Here is a 16,103-nt window from a genome sequence, read left to right as displayed (position 1 = left end):
TAAATAAAAGAGTTAACACGGTGCTACGACGCTGGCTATCAACTTAGTTTGTTAAGTCCGGCTCTCAGCTTTGTGCTCTGTGCGCGTTCACATCAAAGGAGGTGTTTGGCGTCATATGATTCTACTGGAGCCAAAAATGGAGCGACCGCGACCGCTGATTTCAGCCAAGACCAGCAGGTTGTTTTAATGGAGAGAGTATGAGCGATACAAAAAAGCGTGATCATAGTGTTGCTGCAAATGCCGAGAGAGGAGGTTGCTTAATTTCTGACAGCTGAACATTATGCTACTTTTAAATATGAAGCTTTATTCATTCAAACAAAATAAACTAGAGCAACAACTGTCATTTTAAATTGTGTTTTATATTGTTTGAATATATTTTACTGATCGTAATTATAGAATATGAGTGTGTGTTTTGTTGAAAGCAGGCTGTGTGAGCGTAGCACGTATAGGCTAACTGTCTTCGACGAGCAGCGGGTGCTGCCGTGAACCCCGCCCCCGTCCCAAAGCACTCACTGGCAGTCAGTCTCCTCAGCCCACCTCATCTACTGTATTTATTGATGGCACACGGGCATACTACCCAACACGACCAGACTCACAAGCATTTATTCTCAGCCCGACTACGGCGGAAAAAAAAAAAAAATCCAGCGGCTCGATCCATTACATTTTCAACTCGAAGGTCGGCCTGGAATGAGCCAGAGTCTTTTGGCCTGTATCTCTGTGGCCAGAGCACACATTTATTTAGAAGAAGTTTAATAGATGTTACTTTCTTCTATTCTTACTCTTTTAAACAGTGACAGTAAAACTATTCATGTCCTCTGCTTTCACATTAGAGATCAGATGAAGTTCAGCTGGCAACTGATGTTCGTGAGGATGATGCAGGGAGCGCCAACACTTCAGAGTTGCAGGTACGTGCTATATGAAGGGTGAGGTGATTTTAGTTTGATAATGAGAGCAGTGGCGAAAGTACCATTAATGCAAGTAATGCCGTTGCATTAGGGCCCGTGGCCAAAAAAGGCCCGTGGTGAACGGTAAAAAAAAAAAAAAAAATTATAAAACTTTTTTTTTTTTTAAGTATCAATTAGTGGTATAGGCTACTGTATTAAATCATCTTGGCTTTTACATCATTACTGTAATTCATTAACGTTATTCTGGATTATGAACATGCGCGCAGGCATAGCCGGTGACAGGACAGTTCTCCTGTTGTCGGCAGCGCGGTGGCGCAGCGCCGTCCCGGACCATCTCTCCGTCTCTTCTCTCTGTGTCTCTGAGCAGTGACACGTTCAGCACCGAGGCAGCGGACAGCGCTGTCACTCACTCAGGGCCCCGGTCCAGACGGATAGGCGGCTTTTTTGAATCTGGATAAATACTTTATCAGATCGGCATCGCGTCCAGGCGGACGGCGTTTTCGGGGGGTGAAAACGGTATTTTTTTAAACGTGTCCCAGAGTGGGAAAATGTGAAAACGCCGCCCCAGTCTGGACGCCCAAAACGGATTTTTTCTGAAACGATGTCATGCCCCCCCACTGTACCTGTAACCTGAGACACACACACACACACCGCTGCAGCAGGCGACACAGTCTATGGACGTAACAACAACGGCCGACTGCCGTCGGGTCGCCCAGACGCTGCAGTTGAATCACACCTGTTTAATCATCACTGATATTTACTCTGACACAACTCCCTGTCAACATTTAATCCCATGTTTGAGTTTGAATACAGCGGGGACTTCCCGTCTTCTTCTCTGTCTTTAGTGTTTATGTGTGTGGCGCTGTAGCGCTCCACACAGGCCTGGAGTAGCCTATACTACAGTCTAACACCCCCCCCCCCGTTATTATTATAGGGCCCGCAAATTTTTTTTTGCATTAGGGCCCGTAGCAGACAACTTTCGCCACTGAATGAGAGGATGGTTTGAACATGATAATAAGTGAAGACAGCTGAATTAAAATTATAATTATTTATAACAAACATGGTCTTAATATTGCACCGCAGTGTAGTTAATTTATGACATTTCTGTTAAAACCATTTATGGCTCTGTCAGGTTTCCTACAGTATATGTGTCCCCCCCAATGTTAAAGTCATTCCTATGTCCTTGGCGGCAGTGTTTCCTTTTCTTGTTGTAAATTCCCTATATTCATCATAAATCTCTGTATTCAGCGTTTGCTCCACTGTAGAGAAGCTGCGGTGCCTTGGACCTTTTTTACGATACTTTTGGCACTTGACTGGTGTGGGCTTGGACAAAGTGAGGCTTACATGTGAGGCTTGAACTAGCATCAAGTGGAGCCAGCTGATCTTGCTCGATAGAACAGGTCGGGGCTTGGTTTGGAATTGGTGCTAATAAACAAGATCAAGATAGATTCAAGATTACGCCATAGTCTGAACGTTGTTAGCGACTTTGATGGACAACAGGTGCCACAGGTAGGCAGGGACAGACACAGAGTCTCAGGTAAGTTTTGTTTGTTAGCCAATGTTATGAAAGGTGCACTCTCTCTCAACTTAAATATACTGTACAATGAAAAGAGAGTTTTTAGAAAACAACAACACCACATTATACATGGTACCACATCTAAAACATGAGAAGACTGAGAACTATCAAGACAGAGAGAGACCAAGACAAATGATGCACACTTTGGTGTGTCCAGGTGTCTGAGAATACAGAAACACAAACACATCAGCAACTTCGCAGCTCACTGCAGGCTGTGTATTTAGCGACTAATGAATGCATTCACACTCACTATTCATTCTGTAAAAACATAAAATAAAATATCAGTTTTCTAAATAATGCTCAAAACAAATTCACATTCACAATATTCAGACAACTCATATTTTAGCTACAGATGCACTATTTTCCTCAGCAAATGACTAATATTTGGTGAAGCACCGTCTCCGACATCATGGCCATTAATTAACTTGTAAACTCTGATATAAACCCCATATTTGTGTCACCAACAATCCATAACTCTTAAAGATTTATTATAAATCTGTGATGCTACTTAAAAAAAATAAAAAATAATAATAACCTTATTTTTCTTTTATACATGTACATGGTTTCATCAATTTTGTTCACCTGAGAATACACAAACACAAGCACATCAGCAACTTAGCGTCTCACTGCAGGCTGTCTGTTTACTGACTGACACATCTGTCCACACCTTTGCTGAGACGACCCCTGAGGACACTTAGTTGGCCAAAGTGCCTATGTGAGCTGTACTCCTTGTAACCATACATTAAGTTATTGTTGTGATTGTTAATAATCAGAATATAAACAAACCAGATGATGACATGGCTTGCTGGTGGTCAATAACTGGCTCTCTCACACTCTACTGCACCTTCTCCCATCAAGTTCAGCAGCCAAGAACATGCACGAGTAATTTACATTCCAGTAGAAAAGCACGTAAACACAAAAATAATCTGAGTAAAAAATATACCGTACATCAGAGTAGGGCTGCAACTAACGATTATTTTGATAATCGATTAATCTGTCGATTATTTCTTCGATTAATCGATTAATCGGATAAAAAAAAAGGCACAAATTTGATTTACATTGTACGGAAGAGAAGAATGAGAGGAGGAGTTGTTTCTCAGTTTGATCCAGCATGTCACTGGTATCATTTATTTATTTCTCCCTAACTTTATTCAAAAACAGAATGTTATTCCAATTGGACAATATTAGTGCAAAAACATTGCACAAATACGTTTTTTTTTTAAGTTAGTTGAACGGCCCAGAGCTGTTAAACTAATAATACATTAAAAAATAATAATAGACAAAATTCATTAGGGCACTGCCTGATTTGCTTACAAGTGGAAGTCTGCAGCATGTTTACATCTGGAGGAAAATTCTGATCAACCTTAAAGTTCATCGTTCACCGGATCAACCGACAACAACCTGACATTACTCCGACAGTTTTCAGTTTGGCTCACAGCCGCTTCCCCGACCGGCCACGTAATCACACCGTGATAAACACCAGTCACCGCGGGGGGACAGGCTGGACCCTCCGGTCTCACACACACAGCAGCGATCTGATGTAAACATCGGTATTAACTGTAAGCGCCCATTACTATAAAATAAAACAGGTAAATGATGATCACATCTCTAATCTGAGTCCTCCACACACCGAGCTCTGAGCAGAGGAACAGCTGATCAAACCTCAAAGGAATATTTCTTACCTTTACTCCAGGTGTCCACATCAGTCAGCAGCAGCAGTCATCAAACTCCAACAGTTTTATAATCCATATTATTCAAATTCGTATCCATCCATAATCCATATTAATCAAATTCGTTGCCAACGAATTTAATAATCGATTTTTATCGATTCGTTGTTGCAGCCCTACATCAGAGTAGTGTACCATACAGTATCTTACATTTTTAGAATATAACTCATGTTGTAGAATGAAACAACAAAAAATAATGCAACCTCCCATACCTGCATGAAAATAATACACAAGGGTGGACAGTAACTGGTTCTCTCACCAGAACACTGGCAGACCATCAACAATACTATTTTCAGTACATGACTACACTAGACATCTTCAACAGTGCAGCATTTAGGTAGGTATTCAATTCAATTCAATTGAATTAAGGCATAAAAGCTACTGAAAACCTGTTCATGTAACTAAGCTAACATTTCAGAAGAGATAAAGGTACACAAACTACTTTTAATATTAAAATATATAATATAATATTTTCATAAGAAAAAAATAACAGAAAAAAGCATCCTATTACAAACAATAAACCAAAATTAACAGAACAGAGTAAGGATGCACCGAATATTGCAAAAAAAGAAACATTCGGCCTTCGATGGAATGAGCGAAAAGCAAGGCCGAATATAAAAAAAAAAAAAAGTCTGATAAATTCGCAATCGCGCGACGATCGAAACGGCAGCTTAAACCCCAGCTTTATTAGTAAGTGACTCCTACTGCTGGAAAAACAAAGATAGATCTTTCAGCACTCACAATGGGCCGATATAGGCCTAAATTAAAAACTTTAACTTTTAACTTGTTATGTTGTTTTTTGATGAGCAACAGCAACTGGAGTATTCAAAAACTGTCAGAACAGTCAATAAACATTTACTTTCTTTGAAAATTAAGTTTAAAAAAATATTTTATTTAAAAACTTTATAACCACTTTAGGTATTCGGTATTATTTGGTTATTCGGCCAAGCTTTTTGATTTCATTCAGTATTCGGCTTCGGCCAAAAAATGCCATTCGGTGCACCCCTAGAACAGAGAAATGCATAGCTTCTTCTATCAAGTTGAGAGGATCTGTCCAAATTAATTTCTCTCTCAACACAAAACGACCACTTCACGGACACAAGCCTGCTGCAGCCGCTGCTCCTGCTGACAGCAGACCGGGGGAGAAAAAAAAATATTTCTTTGCTCGGTACTTTCAGAAAATAACCAGGGTTAGGGTAAGACCAACGGTCTGTACAGCAGCTCCCACTGTGTGCGTCAGGGCATATCAGGCTGTGTGATTCTGCACAAAGATCATTTTAACCCATTGGAGCAATTTCGGACATTTAACATGATAAACCAATTTCAATTCAACGTGGCCATGCTTAGAGGATTCAGCTGAAGCATAATGAGCGTTATATCTCATCACATCATATATGTCATGAAGTATTTGCGTATTTTACTCGCTGCGTTCGCACAGCGAAGCTTTCTATAATTGCAGTATCACAGTAAAAGTATTTAGTTTGGCGTTACTGGAGTAAAAGTACTTCCTGTACTTGAGTGACAGGTGAAGCTCATTGTTCCTGTTTGACTCAACACCTTTACCTGTGACTGGATCACTGATGATTGACACATTGAAGCTGCTGCAGCGTTTTCTGAGTCTGTGATGTCATAGATGATGTCATGTGTGATGTCACATCCTGACAGGTTCACCTGCTGCACTTTACACTTTATTTCACTCCCACAGTCTCATCAGCTGTGGAAACAGCTACAGATCAGACCCACAATAGAGTCTCCAGTCGAAAGTCTGGACTCTTCACAAGATCATGAAGCTGCTGCAGAGATGAAGAGCTCAGGATGTTGAATCTCAGGTTCAGTTCTCTCAGGTGGGAGGGGTTGGACTTCAGAGCTGAGACCAGAGAAGAACAGCTGATCTCTGACAAACTGCAGCTCTCCAATCTGAATAAAGAATATAAGAAGAAGATGAAATGATTGATGATTGATCAGATGTGTCCTGATCAATGATCGGTGTGTAAATGAGTAGAGGGACTTTGTCCTTGTGTTGTTGTGGATCATCATCATGTGGCCTTCTACACACATCATCCAAATGTCAGCACAGATTCATCAGCTGCTGCTGGTCAGGAGAGTGTTTAGCTCTCTGCACAGCAAAATACACGTTCAGGCGAACAACATTTAGCAAAGACAGAATACCCAGTGAACATTATTAGCTGGCCGGGGACACACCGGCCCATGTTACCGATTGTGTTGTTCACACACACCAGACACGCGCCCTGCAGTGATAATTTCATCTGGTCTATCTTCCGCGAGCGATCGCATCAAGGAAGTCAGGCAGGAAGTCAAACAAAGGAACACGAGAGAATCCGGTCCTAACCCTGACCCTTCAAAATAAAACACCGCTATTGACACCTACGGAATGGCGGCCCCTCGGAAATTCGGAATGACGGACCTTCGGAAATTTTCGGAATAGCGGACCGTCGGAATGGCAATCCTTCTGAATGGGGGTCACCTCCATCTGTTGTAAACCTTGAAATGACAGCTTGTTGTGTGTACAGTTAACATCCTTGTTGCTCAGGTTCATCTGAGCACAGAAATAAAACAGAGTCTGACCTCAGAGTCTCCAGTCTACAGTCTGGACTCTCCAGAAAACCACTCAGATCCTTCACTCCTGAATCCTGCAGGTTGTTGTTGGTCAGGTCCAGGAGTCTCAGGTGGGAGGGGTTGGACTTCAGAGCTGAGACCAGAGAAGAACAGCTGATCTCTGACAAACTGCAGCTGATCAATCTGAATAAAAGTAGAAGATGAAATGATTGATCATGCCTGATCAATTATCAGTGTGTAGATGAGTAGAGGGACTTTGTCCTGTTGTTGTGGATCATCATCATGTGACCTTATACACACACACACACACACACACACACACACACACACACACACACACACACACACACACACACACACACACACACACACACACACACACACACACACACACACACCTGAAGCAATCAGATTATTGATTATTGATCAGACTGAGTGAAATGAGCTGAAAGTGAAGAGTCATTGTCAGTGTGAGAGAAGAACAAGTGGAAACATGAGACAACAACTATTTCAAACGTCCTTCATTCATGACATCAAAGTCAATGATTCAAGTTCTGAGTGAAGATCAATCAGGTTCAGTTGTGGACCAAAAATCTAAGATCTACAACAGTAACAGTCAGTGAACTGACCTCAGAGTCTCCAGTCTACAGTCTGGACTCTCCAGAAAACCACTCAGATCCTTCACTCCTGAATCCTGCAGTTTGTTTCCACTCAGGTCCAGGTGTCTCAGGTGGGAGGGGTTGGACTTCAGAGCTGAGACCAGAGAAGAACAGCTGATCTCTGACAAACTGCAGCGCTCCAATCTGAATAAAGAATAAAAGCAGTGAGTTGAGGACAAAGCTCCTTGTTGACAGCGTTCAGTGTCTCATCATCTGTTCAGAGCTGAAGAAGCTTCAGAAAGAACAAGTTTAGATTATAGCTGCTGCGCAGCGATGGGTCAGGTCCGGGCTAATTTTGGCAAATTTAGAGCAACAAACAAGAGAATAGGAAGACAGGACAGTTGACCTTATAATGTTCAATTTGCACCAGTTGAGGATTGAATCCACAACCTCTGGAATCAAAGACTGTTGTCTATTGCACTGAGCTAACTGGCAAGTGACAGTTCAACAGTGGCTTCACAAATTGAGTAAGCCATTCACTGTCGTGCAGGCAGATTTGAAACCACTGTAAAAAAAAAAAATTTTAATCAGTTTTTGAGGTAAAGTTCTGATATGTATGTCAAACATCTACTATGACTAAGATGTTAGGAGCCTTCGCACATGGTCAAGCTATTTGGATTTTTAAATTTAGAGGCTTGCTGTGATGCCTCCATCAGGACAATTGTCTTGTGTTTCATGTTGAGGACATTTGACATTTTGCACTTGGTTTCCTGATGTGTGATGTAGCCTGTAAATAAAATGGGTAGTGTGGGTGCCTTGAAATTATTAATAATAATAATAATAGCAAAATTGATGGGCCGAGGGGATAAAGGCAGGATGTGACGTGGACCGGGGGAGGAGGACACATGGTTAGGGTCGGAGGAGATGGTGGACGGCTGGCGGTAGGCGGGGGAGAGTGGTGTAAAACTTAGACTGCGTTGTATCGGACGGAGCCGAAACACGGACTAAGCAAACCAAGCCGCCAGTTGAGTTTCCCTCCTGGTCCGGCGGAGTCCAGTTGAGTTTCCCTCCTGGTTGACTCGGTTCCCGGTGGACTGACACAAAGGACCGCGGGTAAACGGGGTGAGACTGACTCCTTTTGTTTGTTTGTTTTTTCCCCCCGCGCACGAGATGCTCGCCGTTGTATTGTTCCTGAGTATCGGAAAGTTTATGACTTGTGGACATATTTATCGTGAACCATTCGGTTCAATAAGTGATATTTCGTTTGGGGGGGTTATTTAGGGGAGTGCCGGGTCGATTGATACACTTTTCATTTAAACGTCTTTTTCAAAGATGACGTTATGTACACAAACATTTTTATCATGTGATCAACAACTCACATGTGTATTCTCTTAGTTACAAGTGTAATTTAACACATATGTTGGATGATCGCGCTGTTTTATAACTTTGAACATAAGTTGACATTTGTCTCAAACGCCCCACCTATGCGGGTCGTTTGAGACACAGAGGAGGGACGGTTGAAACAGCATGTTTTAAACAGAAACTACTGTCATTACTCTCGTTTTTATGCAGCATATCAGACAACATACTAGTGGACTCGTTATTGCCAAAATGTCACATAATTTCTCACAATATAAATAGGTCAAATAAATATTTTTGTCCCGTGCGTAATTGTCAGGATCCGCATTTCAATTAAACTCGCCTTTCTTCTTTTGTACGAGTTGATTAAATCATTTAATTGACTTATTTCCCTGTCCTAAGTCATGTTTATGGATACACAGTTGAATATTGTCATTTTACCCTCGGCATTTTCCCCTCACTTTGCTGAATATCTGTTGATTCATGTCATAAACACGTTTTGTTCATTAAAAATATGTGGTGTTTATTACCTACATGTTGTTCATTCAAATCGGTTGTTGTTCATTGCAGAACAATAGGGTATTCATTCGGTGATTTATATACAGATATTGATCGCGCAATGTGACCACAATCACTACGCACGGAGGCGTGAGGGACATTTGAAACAGCTGTATCAATCGTCCCTGCAGCGACTACTGTCAATAAAATCTGTATTGCCTCTAAACTTCAAAACTATGACATTGCATAGTTTAGGACCTGTTTATGTACGAATTCATCTGTTGTTAGGTCATATTATTATTGCATGAAACACACAATACAACTTTTGATCACAAAAAAACTACCGCACGTAAGATTTTACTTTCCGTAGTCAAAAACAGGTTCGCGCTAATAACTTTTGAAGGGCGTGACGTAATTTCACAAGCTTTCCCAGGATTGGTCGGTGTTGAGTGCTGAACATAGTGACAAAATCTGACGGCTCAAGCTTGTGTGGTTTTCGAGGAAATCGCTCTGTATCAATCGTCCCGTGTATCAATCGACCCGGCGCTCCCCTACTTAATTTATAAAGTGTAAAGACTGGGGTTTTTTGCGAGTTTTGTCTGTAATTAATTTATTTTGTTGATTCATTTTGCACTCAGAGTGGCCAAGCTGGGAAAGTCCGTCTGAATTAAAAGAGACGTGGATCTTTACGTTTAACAGTACCAAGTTGGTGTTTCGTTTGTTTAATGGTTGTTTTATATGAAATCTATTTTTCCATGAACCCCTTGGAGAGTTAATGTTCGGTCCAGAAAAAGGCTGCGCGTTACAAGCTCATCATCATCATCATCATCATCATCACCACCACACTGACCTCTGAGTGACCTCTGACCCTTCACCTTCTACCAGCTGCAGTAACATGGAGTCACAATCAGTCGCTGCTTCAAACTGAACTTCACACATTTGAACTGAACACAGACAAAAGTCCAACAGGTCCAGTCAGTGAACTCACCTCAGAGTCTCCAGTCTACAGTTTGGACTCTCCAGTCCAGCACACAGAACCTTCACTAATGAATCTCTCAGTTTGTTCCAGGTCAGGTCCAGTTCTGTCAGGTGGGAGGGGTTGGACTTCAGAGCTGAGGCCACGACTTCACAGAGACTCTCTGAGAGTCCACAACCACCAAGTCTGTGAAGAGAGAAAATATCAAATGTGTCAGAATCAAATCAGATGAAAGCTGCAGTAAAAACACAGTTGATGCATCTGATGACAGGACGTGATGATGTGATGAACATCTGAGCTTCAGCTCATCTTCTCTGACTGAGTTTGACAGGACACAATGATCCCCATCAGGTGATCAGTGAGGAGCAGCATTGATAATCTACCAGTGCACTGATATTCTGCTGCTTCACTTCACTGACTGCATTTACATGCACTTCAGTACCCCGATTTTATATATATATATATATATATATATATTTATTACACGGCTCTATTGAATGCTGCTCTCTGATTGGTCCAGAGCTGCGTTCTGCGGTCTGTTATTTCTGAATAATGACCGTCGTCAAGTATAACAGACCGTTGCTAGGGATGCCGCTCTGATCAGCGCAGCACAGAAAAGAGAAACTATGCAGGATATTTACCTTATATTTCATTTTTACCGTCATTAAACAGCTTCGGACTAATAGTGATGTTAGATAAACGACTTGTAACCTGTTACAAGTAGAGTGGAGGCTCCTTCCACATGCTGCTGGAAACCAAACCTGCTGATCAGAGCCTCTGACCCGGTGTCAGCTCTCCTCTCCTCTCGGTGCAGCTGGCACCGCGGCTCCGCGACACAAACGCACCCCGTAAACAGTAAAGTTAATCTCTTGTTTATGACAGATACGACTACACACAATACACACATCTTAACACGTGTATGGTAATCCATCGATCCACTGATTGATTATCAAAGGCTTCAAATGCACGAACGGGAGGAGGCTCGGCAAAACAGCGGAAGTGACCGGTACGTCTTGCAGATTCGCTAAATGCAATTTTAAATCGATGAAAGTCGTATTTTGATCAACATTATGTTTCAAATTAATTATTTCACTCGTAAACCGTGTAATAAGCGGGATAATGTACAGTTGGTCGGTTGTTATGGAGAAATAAACCCCTTCATGTTGTATGAAACCCCTCCGCTTCGCGTCGGGGTTCCATACAACCTGTCGGGGTTTATTTCTCCATAACAACCTCCGAACTGTACATTATCCCTTACATATATATATATATATATATATATATATATTAGGGGTGTCACGATTCTCCAAATCCTCGATTCGATTTTATTTTCGATTTTAGGGTCACGATTCGATTCGATTCTAGATTTTTTTTTCTTTTTCTTACAGCACAGAGGCCTTTGTCTACGATCATTGGTTTTATTCATCAAATTTTGTACAGTAAATCTTATTTCAAAAGATGGGATACATATAAGTGATGCAATTTCCATAATTTATCACATTAGGCACTAATGGTCACATTTAAATGATTTCTTTACAATATAAAGGTAACATGCCCCCAAAAATCATGATCCAGGGGCCAAAATTGCCCCCAAGGTTTTGAAACAAATATATTTATATCTGTACATTATCATAGTTTTATTTTCATTAATTTACCGTTGTGTCTCATTATTCTCCTGATGTCGGCTTAATGTAATGTAAACGAGACGCTGATACGCGAGAGTCATGTGACAGACAGCGGGGCAGAGCTGCAGCTGCAGCGCTGTCATGGACCTGATGATCAGGTCCTGATCAGAGGTGGTGGCCACAGTCAATCAGTCCAGGTCCTCCACCGTCACAGATCCCCTGGAAGCCCCCGCAAATAATACATCGACAAAAAGTGGCAAGTTGCACCTTCTCGTCGGCGTATTATTTGCGGGTTGTTTTTTTTTTTTTTTTTAATCTTATAACGTCTCTGCAACATGCGGCTCTCAGTGCTTGTCGGTGCTGTGTAGTTAGAGCTGTGTCTCCCTCCTGTTTCCCAGGTAGGAGGGACAATTAACCCACCAGGGCTGGGTGATAAAACGCTATAAATTGTGAAATAACTTTTCTTCGATAGAAATATGAAACGTGGTCGATAGGTTTCATTCATCCATGTTTTGGCAAATAGCCAATGATATTGAGAGTTGCGCCGTGCCGAACCAATCATGTGGCTGGAATAGAGCCAGTCAACATGTGCATTTGTTTGGGTTGCTTCAGACGTGCACATCAGCTGACACCGCCGGTATAAAAAAAAAAAAAGAGAGAGAGAGAGAGAGGGGGAGAGAGAATGAGTGTTGCCCCAAAATAAAAAGTAAAGGAAAACTCGGACCAGTGACTGACAAGACGCTTGGTGCGCAATGGGGACAACGGGCAGTTGTAGCTTTGCCGGGGGGTCGTCGATCCTCTCTTTGACTTTGATGCTCGAGATCGTGACGTAATTTCGATCGATTTCGATAAAAAATCGAAATCGTGACACCCCTAATATATATATATATATATATATATATATATATATATATATATATATATATATATATATATATATATATACACAGTATATATATATATATATATATATATATATATATATATATATATATATATATATATATATATATATATACTGTATATATATACATATCCCGATTTTGAGAAACCCGATTTTGCTTCCTGGAGAACTCCGAAAGAAACCAGGATTCTGGAGCATGTAAACACAGTACCCCGATATCTGAAAGCCGCTCAGCCAGCTTACGTAACCGTTACCATAGATACGTTACGTAACAAAATGGCGGCGACAACAAGAGCGCATTCTGGAGCGACGAGGAGACTAATATGTTTTAATGCGAGAAAGTAACTGTTTAGATCCCCAATGTGTGGCCGGTTTATCCAAACGACTGCTGTTTACAAGTTTGCTACGACGTTTTTCGGAGGAGTGAAGCTCCCTGTGTGTGAGCTGTGACCGGGACATGACAGAGACAGCAACCCCGTCTCCTGACGTGCTTGGCCGGCCAGCCAACTCCGTCACCTCGGGGAGAAAACGATCGTTAATTAACTTACCCGTGGGTTTTTAGAGGTTTACCACCGGCTGGTTAAAGCTATAGTGCGTAACTTCTACGTGTCTGTAAATATCCGTTTCACCCAAGCCACTAGAAGAGGAGATGATACAACGCTGATTAAACCGTTCGGCTCCTCAAACGCCTCGCGGTATTTTTCAGTATTTGTTCTTTTTGTATTTACTGTCTTGGAGCGACTTTACCGCGCTGGCGGACAGGAAACGACCGAAACGACGTGTTTTACTCGGTTTTACCTGACAACGAGAAGGGAGGAGGGAGGAGAGCGCTCCGCAGCTGCTAGAAGCAACACGGCTATGAATGTAGCAGCCTGGTGTTAGCCACATCGTTAGCAGTAGGCCTAAGTTACAAGGTGTGTAGCCCGTGTTGCTGTGTGTAACTTACTGCGGGGAGTCTGTGTGCTGTGACGAGCAGTGTGCGGCGAGTCGCGAGTGTTATAGTCCGTAAACTGTGGTCCGTGACCAGCAACATGTGGTGTGTTGCGAGTGTTACTGTTACCGTGTGTGATGTGCATTACCGGTATCATGCAGCTACAGGGGTAGCGGTGGGGAGGGGAGGGGAGGGTTACACCGGGCCATAGGTGCCGGCCGTATCGTTGTTATAACGCAGAAATCCTTTAGGGGGTGACAGAAGTTACGCACTATAGCTTTAAATTCTTTTTAGGAGATAAATGTTGGTCTCATTGACGAAATCTAACAATTGTGGCAGTAGCATAGTTTGTTTGAAGGAAAAGGGAAGCTTCATGTGTGTATTGGACAGAGCAGTGCTGCCTGGAGGCTCTGTCGCCTAACGTGTGTACAGAAATCACCACTTTTACGTCAATAAATGCATGTTTTACAATGAACCGATCAGTCTGCATTAAATTTTCTTTTCTTTTATTAAAGGTGCCATATGTAAGAATGTGGCCAAAAACTTACTGCAGTCAAATTCAAAACACAGTGATCTCATTTTTTCTCCCAGTCGTAGCGGCAGCTCAGTGGACCAGACTAGAGGCTGAAATGCCACTGACCGCCGTGACTAGGAGAGAGGGCTAGGTGGCGCAACATGTAAACACGTAAATTCAAAACATAAACATGATTTGCAGTCTGTAAAAAAAGATTTTTAATGCGAATACTCTGGCTGTACTATTGTTGTTGGTGAGTTCATCATGTTATATGAACATTATTCCTGAGTCTCTGTGACATATTAGGAGGATTTTACGGCCAGTTGCTTTAGATTTCTAACATACTGTACCTTTAAGTTATATAACATGGCATTTTAATTTGTAAAATTTCTGACCTACATATTTCCTGGTAGTTGCACTTTCTGTTGTAAACAACACGCATATACGCAGTAATCAGAAACCGGGATACTGTATTCATCATGTGGGATACTGAATAACCGGGTTTCTCTTAAAGCAGATATCAGTGGAATGTTTTTGTTAATATAAGTCCTAAATAGTCCTATTTTCCGTCAGCAATCACTTACATGAAGTATTTCAGCCTAAACACGAGTCTCTCCGTCACTCTGCTCTGCTGTAACCCGAGGAGAAAATTTTCCTTGTGGGATACAAGTGTTATCCAATGAGGAGAGAGAACGGCATGAAGGGCTGTGTGTGCAGCCAAGGGATGCGCGTGAATGTGGTGACGTAGCACGAGGACCAATTGATGCCTGACAAGGGCGGGGGCTGCTAACTCATGGTGCGTTCAAAGAAACTCGTACTTTGTGTTTTTCCTTCCTGTGAAGTCATACCAGTTCGATCTGGTACGAGTTCACGGGTCGGAAGTTACGAGTGGCCGTTATAGGGAACTTTCACAGACAACAGGATGGTAAAAACACGAGCTACGGGTTACCTGGAACGCTACCAAGTCGTAGTTGTGACTTGAAGCTGTAACTTACGGTTTCAAAAGCCTGCCTTGAACGCAGCATTAGCCGAAACGGCCGTGAAGCTGATATCTGCTTTAAGTTCACATAAACACCATACCCCGAATTTGATCAAAAAACGGGGTACTTAAAAAACCAGATTAAAACTGGGATACTGAAGTGCATGTAAACGCAGTCATTGTTACTGATGAATTATACAAGTAGTTCCGAACAAGCGATCTGATTGGTCAACAAGAAATTTAGAATGTGCTCAAATTAGCATGAACCCTGACTCATCACTAAAATATTACTCTGCCATGTTGACGTATCCATCTCCATGGCAACAATCCATGGATTCTTATTTTTATTTTTAAGAAACATTATGTTACCCGTGAAAATAAAAAATAACAGCAATAACACAGACGCACCGTGCCGTGTCACAGCCTCTTGCCGCGGAATGTGATGGTCTCTCGACCACAGCAGGTCGGGAGCACCGGCCCCACCGGTGGTCGCGGTCCTTCTGTGGTACGGGTCGGTGGTACCGGTCTGCTTTGGCCGAGAGACCATCACATTTTACCGCGGGAGGATCTTGGGGAGGACACGGTGTTGCTCTAGATGAAGACCGGGCGGGACTGTCGGCTGAGAGCTTCCTGTTTCGGCTCCGAGCTGCTGGAGCCTCGCGGGTGAGAGCAGAGCAGCTGCTGTATCCACATGCAGAACTCCGTTTGCAGAAGCTGACTTATGATAATAACTTCCAGATCGTGAGCTGTCATGAGTTTTTGATCGTCATCTATTTCAGTTCTGCTCGTCGTAGAGTCCCCAAATTTACACATGAAGGTGTGTTAAAGTGCCTATTTTCATAATTAAAAAAAAAAGCAAAAAACGTAAAATCTCGTTTTTGGCACTCAACGCATGGGAACGAAAAACGAGAAATTACGTGGTTGGCACTCAAT

General features: G+C 42.2%; 1 protein-coding gene across 1 annotated transcript in view; it reads right to left on the bottom strand.

Moving 5' to 3' along the window:
* The window catches only part of LOC310987529 (uncharacterized protein), a 300,910-nt gene that overhangs the window by 184,534 nt on the left and 100,273 nt on the right, over positions 1-16,103 (bottom strand). The window contains exons 16-17 of the mRNA XM_083973836.1: positions 7,415-7,588; positions 6,795-6,968 (exon numbers count right to left, since the gene is read on the bottom strand). Of these exons, the coding sequence (XP_083829962.1) occupies positions 6,795-6,968; positions 7,415-7,588 (348 nt within the window). The remainder of the gene's footprint in view (positions 1-6,794; positions 6,969-7,414; positions 7,589-16,103) is intronic.

The sequence above is a fragment of the Trachurus trachurus genome (genome assembly GCF_905171665.1).
Source record: "Trachurus trachurus genome assembly, chromosome: 6".
In the NCBI taxonomy this organism is placed as follows: domain Eukaryota; kingdom Metazoa; phylum Chordata; class Actinopteri; order Carangiformes; family Carangidae; genus Trachurus; species Trachurus trachurus.
This window is presented reverse-complemented; position numbering and strand designations above follow the sequence as displayed.